This window comes from Limulus polyphemus, unplaced genomic scaffold (genome assembly GCF_000517525.1).
Source record: "Limulus polyphemus unplaced genomic scaffold, Limulus_polyphemus-2.1.2 Scaffold2666, whole genome shotgun sequence".
NCBI lineage: Eukaryota > Metazoa > Arthropoda > Merostomata > Xiphosura > Limulidae > Limulus > Limulus polyphemus.
The window spans coordinates 51,449-57,820 of NW_013668276.1; the positions used below are offsets into that span (position 1 = coordinate 51,449).

Here is a 6,372-nt window from a genome sequence, read left to right on the forward strand (position 1 = left end):
TTATTTAATTAAATAATGCACCAAAAAACATAGACTAATAACATGGAAAAAGCAGACAATTTCCCCTAACTCTCAAAATATTTCTGGCTTTATAATTATATGACAGGAGCTATTACAAATTCATACAAGCTAGTCATTAACTTTCCCATGGGAATGAAACTTGTACTCTGAGTGAATTTGACACTTATTTGTTCAGAATACAACGTTGTACAATACATCATATGACAGAGGAAAACCTTGAGTTTCTACTGGTTACAGGCAATATATAATTAAATGTAAAAGAGAAATATTAACAAAGCCTGAAAGAGAGGATATGACAGGTAGGTGTAGCAAGAGGGGTGTGATTTTCTATTTATAGCTTTGTAACCAAATAACATTGAAGACTATAAAAATTATAGTTCGTTTGAGCTATAGAAAGGGGATTTTTTTAAATATTGCCTTGTAAAATTAGGAAATTAAGACTTATATACTATTAAAATATGGATTATTAGCTACAATTTTATGCTAATTGGTATAATGTAAACAAAAAGTAGTTTAATAAAATTTTGAATGTGAGACAAAAACGTTCTGTTCACTACGGTATTTCATGGAAATTACCTTTATTGGCTTTAGGGAGTGAGGGAACTTTGCATGAAGGCCCATGGGTAGTCTGAACATCTTGAAGAGACTCACTGCTGCTCCCAGCTCCTACAGAATTTCTCTCTCCAAGATCAGTGTCACTGTCTGAAACACTGTGGAAGGGTAACAGACCAAAATTGGCTCTAATTTCATGATTGTTTTCAGAACATTCATCTGCAGCATTCTTGTGTTGCTGACCATCTTTGTAAGCGAAAGGCCTGGTTCCGAAGTTGGCTCGGACTCTAGTACTCTGAAAATGAAAGAAACCAACTTCAGAACAATAAAATTATCTCTTTAAAAATTTAAACAGAAATAATGAGTTAATAATTCAATTTTCATACTATCTGTATGGTTGCATAGAAACCTACAGCATTAGTCATTCTACCTCGAAACTCATCTAAACTTAAATAATAATATATCTTGAAAAAACATATGACAATTTTGTTATTAACACATCCATACTAAATGATAACATAAGCAATGGTTTTGTTAAAAAATGCCTCTTTCTTATAACAATTAGTTAATTTGCAAGTCAAAAGATTATACTATAATGTAATATGTATAAACAAATATGACTGTCTATATTCGTCAGCTGTAAATTAAATGCAGAAGGTAAGAAGTAAAAACCTTTTTCTGTATGTGAACAACCGGCCACATTGCTCCTGCAACATTATCCAATGTGGATGACAGACGACGACCATTGTGTGTAAAGAAAACAGTCCCCTTAGGAACCTGGCCAGCTGGAAGTTCAGTGGCTTCTCCCTGTCTCTCCCACCCACATCCTGCCACATCACCTGGGTTCAAGCTAACATCCAGACGGATACTTCTCCACTGGAGCAGACTGGAACCATTATAATGCACCACTCGTCCATTGCTAAAGCCAGAAAAGTAAGTCAGGGTGGTAATCTACACAGTGTCTCAAGTAACTTTTTATGCAATTCATATAAAATATACTGTATCAAATAATCTAGAATAATTATCTATTTAAACTGCTTCATCACAACTGGCAATGGGCTAAAAATGAAAATAATGCTATATTTCTTTTCATTCAAATGAAAACAAAAAATAAATCTTCAGATCAAAGCCTACTTGTGAAACAATATGGTTCCCACAGGATTTGTCCAAGTGCCCTCTTTTTTCTCTGCTGCAGGGGCAAAACCAAATGACACTACAGGGCCAGTATCCTCTTGGGAATCTCCAAAGGAGCAAGCCTCCAATTCCCAATAAAACGATGGTGCCTTATAATGTGTTTAAAAAAAAATATTTAAGTATTAACAGAAGTTATGGAAATTTAAACTTAAACAAAAGAAAATATAACTAATCACTTATTTATTTTTGAAGCAATTAATAACATACAAAAATAACAATAGTTTAGTCAAAACCTGAAAAAAACATGATATAGTAAAGGCTATAAGAAATAGGAAACAGTTATTTTAACCAGAGTTTAAACAAACTAGAGATGTATACATCTTATCCTTACCTCAAAATTACACTATAGAGTTACAAACAATTGAACGGTAATTTTTTTTCACATTCAAAGTATTGCTTAATAAGAAAAGTACAACATTTCTATCAAGGTGAGTACTTTCAAACTTTTTTTCCAAGTTGAAATAATAATGAAGCCTGAGCATGACTTATGGGATGTGAGAAGTAAGCAAACAATACTTCCCATGGGTTTTGGGAAAGGGATTACAGGAGACAAAATTAATTTCAAGAGGAGCAGTTATAGTTGGCTGTATGTCAAGATCAGCCAGATGATTAGAGTTGGAGTTAGCAATGTGAAAATGGTATTAAAAGACTTATATCAAATAAAGAAAGTAGACTATGCTATACGCATGGACACTTACACAGGTCAGAATTTGACCATTATTTGACAAAAAAGTCAGTGTAAGCATGTTCCCTTATAACTGGTAAACTACTGGACCAACTGTCAACAAACTTAACATGTACCCTTAAGAGTTCCCTGGGAAGTGTCATGTGGTGCAGCATTTCAACTTGACCATCCTATATCACCTTCTGGAGGACCCAATGTCTTCCATGTGTGTGCATTAAATAAGTACATTAGCTAGTCATTATAAAATATTAATCTTTGGGTTCTCTTAAATGCCCAAACCCCTGAAACAACTATCAGGTGGAAAATACAAGTCATGCTGGATCAAGTACCTGGAAGACTTGCCAAAGAGGGCAGCCTCCTATGATTAAAGGACAGAATTTAAACTGAATCAACTTAACAGTGCAGTGATTACATGGGTAAAAAATGCAAAAATAACAAAATATCTCTCATAGTATGCGAGGTGGCTCCTCAAAAATACCACCATAATAAAGTTTAAAATTGGAAAACACTAGTTAATATTTTATTGATTCATTTTAATCCTAAGTTAACAGCTTGGTATTTACACTACATGCTATTTCCACATTCACATGTCTCTCATTGTTTCTAGTCTGCCTCTATCCTTTAGATCTAAATGGACTTCCTACTGTATTCACACCTCCCCAATTGTTTGTAGTTTGTCTTCATTTTATAGGTCTAAATGAATTTCCTGCTACATTCATATTTCCCTTGTTGTTTCTAGTCTGCCTCTATCCTTTCTAACACTAGTTCACTAGTTTGATTTTTTCCTTGTGTACTTGTTATTGCAGATGTACCATTTCATCTACTTAAAATATTTTTCTGAGAGTTAAATTTGGCTTGCAAGATAACACACATTACATTTCTTAGCATTTTTTTAATGTAGTACACCTGTCTTGTTCACCAATATTGCCCTCATAGGTTCATCTGAGATGAACTGTTCATCAGGGATTTCTTTTGTCATATAAAGCCTGTCCTGAAACCAACATGTTGGATGTAAGGGAATTTCTTGGGAACTTAATTATGGTCCTTCTTTAACACAAAAACAAATTACACTGCCAATTATACAAGAAATAATTGTTTTGAGTGTTTTAAAAAAATATTATTTGAACATACACTTTACACCTTGGTTAATTCTTCTAAAAAGCTAAAGACAAACTTTTTTTTTATATTTGCCTAGAAATATCATATAATCAAGCAAGTCTCCCTACATTTTTTTATCCTATTCGAATGTTTACCATTTGCCAAGCTGTTTCATTTGAATAACTCACCTGTGGAGGAACAGGTTGGGAACCATAAACAAAAGCTCCTCTCGGTAATCCTGAACCAACACTGGGATCTCCAAGGAAAAGAATACTTGTCATACCATGACTAAATAAGCTGGAGCGAAGTGGAGGAAAAGACCTAGTGGGGTTCCATGTCATTTCCTTTGACTGTTGATAATGAATAAACGTGTTCAGATATCAATAAAACAATATTTTTTTTATAAAATTGAACATATTTTAAAATTACCTTAAAGGATTTAAAAATATTAAGGTCTAATGCTGCACCATAATTTTTTTCTAGGTAAATGAGTGGGAATTTATCAATAAAAGAAAGTCACTTTTTAAAGTTAATGTATTTCCTTCAAAGAGAGAGGGCAAGATACAGAAATAAAGATTTACAGATTTTCATATACAAATATATATAACAGAAAGTAAGGTAAACTGACAGAACAGCAATATAAACACATATCAATTCAACACAGACATGTCTCTTAACAATTACGTTTTCGAGTCTACCTGTGTTAAATATTGTAAGTATTCACAAATTATAAACAACTGCATAGTTCTTTTTTTTATCAACTACTGAGCCTTTAATTAAGTTTTATTGGTTAATATGTTATGAGAAATATGCACTAATGTTTAGAAATAACTAAACAAGGAGTACTGTATGGACAGAACTGACAGAATACAGTTTAAGACCCATTATTACTGTTTTGATTTTCCAAAATTTTGGAATCCTAAAATAATGAGTGGCACAGCATTTATCTTTTCCCAATATTTGTGTTTGCTGTAATAGCATTAAACAAATTATTTACAAAAAAATCAGTAAAAAATATTACAATAGCACACAAAATGAACATTCATTGAATTTGGTGAACCCTACCCTGCCTGTAGTTTTACTTGGGGGTGGTGAAGGTTTAGCACAGTCCAGGTACAGCATCCTGTATGATTCACACTGTTTCTCCAACAATTTTAATCTCACCCCTAAACCCAAGCACCAGAACATTAGTTAATACAATTTCTTCACAATTCACACATTTTGAAAGATAAAAAAAGAAAATTGTGCAATCAAACACAAAAATAAACATCACACTAAACCATATATTTACACCAAAGAATTCAATACTAAGCAATATATATATATTTCAACTTCGATGATATATATATAGATAAATGTAGCTTGTTTCTGGCTTGAAAAAGAGTGTTTGCTCGAAATGTTGCTAAGTAAATAAATTACTACCACAGTTTTTAAAGCTGATTTTTCTCCAAGTCTATTTCTTTATTTTATCACCTTCGAGTTTTTCTACTTATTTATTTGCTGAATTCTTACACAACCATTTAAACATCATGTCTTTTTCCAAGACAACGTACATCAGCTTTTATAATGAAATGATAAACTATCTTCATCAGTACCCCAATCAATTGTTTCATTCTGATCTCCTTCTCTACAAGACTGGCTATATTAGCAAAAACCAGGTACTGCAGCCACATATCTTTTCTCCGTATTTGTTCATCTTTAAAGTTAATCTCTTGAGGTTTTAAACTTAAATTCAACTACCTCTCTCTCTACATGATAAAGCTATGATAGAGAATAGTGAAAAAATTTTCTGTTGGTTTGATGCATGATATATTAAGGACACTTCGTTCCTCAAGCTATAGCACATAATGTTCATGAAAAAGTCTATGAATTGAATTCTCTATATTACAACTCTATATGGAATTTAAAATCCGAGAAACTTGCAAATCTTAACTTTGTATATAAAATGAGAGATTCTTATCTTCCTCAAAGTGTAAAAATCATCATACATCAGCCACGATGATCTAACAGTGAACACACCACTCATTTCTGTTGTCAAAATACCCAAGGACCTACACCTAATGGAAAGGGAGATTGCTATTCTAAAGCAAAGCCTACATTTTGTCCCCATTAACTCTTTCGACATGGGGTCGGTCAATTTGACCAAGTTGACATAAATTTAATACTTATAACTCTCTATATATTGGGTATATCTTCACGAACTTTGGCAGTCTTTCAGTTAATATTACAAGTCTTTCACATACAAAAAGTCATGTTTCTTAGTGAAGTACTTTTAATAAAATAAAATAAAGTTTTGTCCATGAATATATTGAGTATTTGTTTTGAATAGTCTGTGTGCAAAGTAATTTTCATGTTAAAATTAAAAATACTTTTGGCCATCTCAAAAATCTCAGATTTCCTTTATGTAATCCCTAAAACCTCCTAAATGCATTTCAAATGTTTTTTTTTTCACTAAATCCTTATAGTTTATATGTTATTTTCTCTACCCTAATCTAAAAACAGGATCGGTCAATTTGACCAACCTTGTAACAACCAAAAAAAATCTAAATAAACCTAAATTAATCTTCTTTTCTTTCTAGTATGACTCCAAATTGTAACATGAAACTACATTTGTTTATCCTAAGTAGTTCTAAGTTTGTAACATTATACATCTATTTATAATTAAATTTTATTGTTTTATTGCCCTTTGAACTTTGTTTACCTGCTATCCGCACCATTATAAGTTGTTAATCACTCAGGGAATGTGCAGCTCACGTTATGCTATCAAATTACATTACCCACGAGCCATTCATAAACAATTTTAATTATATTATTATTATTAC

General features: G+C 32.1%; 1 protein-coding gene across 1 annotated transcript in view; it reads right to left on the minus strand.

Annotated features, from left to right (window-relative positions):
* LOC106467570 (probable E3 ubiquitin-protein ligase HECTD4) overlaps window positions 1–6,372 on the minus strand; it is a gene marked incomplete at both ends in the record, with an annotated part of 162,948 nt that overhangs the window by 49,922 nt on the left and 106,654 nt on the right. Inside the window, 5 exons of the mRNA XM_022395768.1 lie at window positions 598–868; window positions 1,246–1,492; window positions 1,708–1,856; window positions 3,739–3,900; window positions 4,616–4,716. Coding sequence (XP_022251476.1) covers window positions 598–868; window positions 1,246–1,492; window positions 1,708–1,856; window positions 3,739–3,900; window positions 4,616–4,716 — 930 coding nt within the window. The remainder of the gene's footprint in view (window positions 1–597; window positions 869–1,245; window positions 1,493–1,707; window positions 1,857–3,738; window positions 3,901–4,615; window positions 4,717–6,372) is intronic.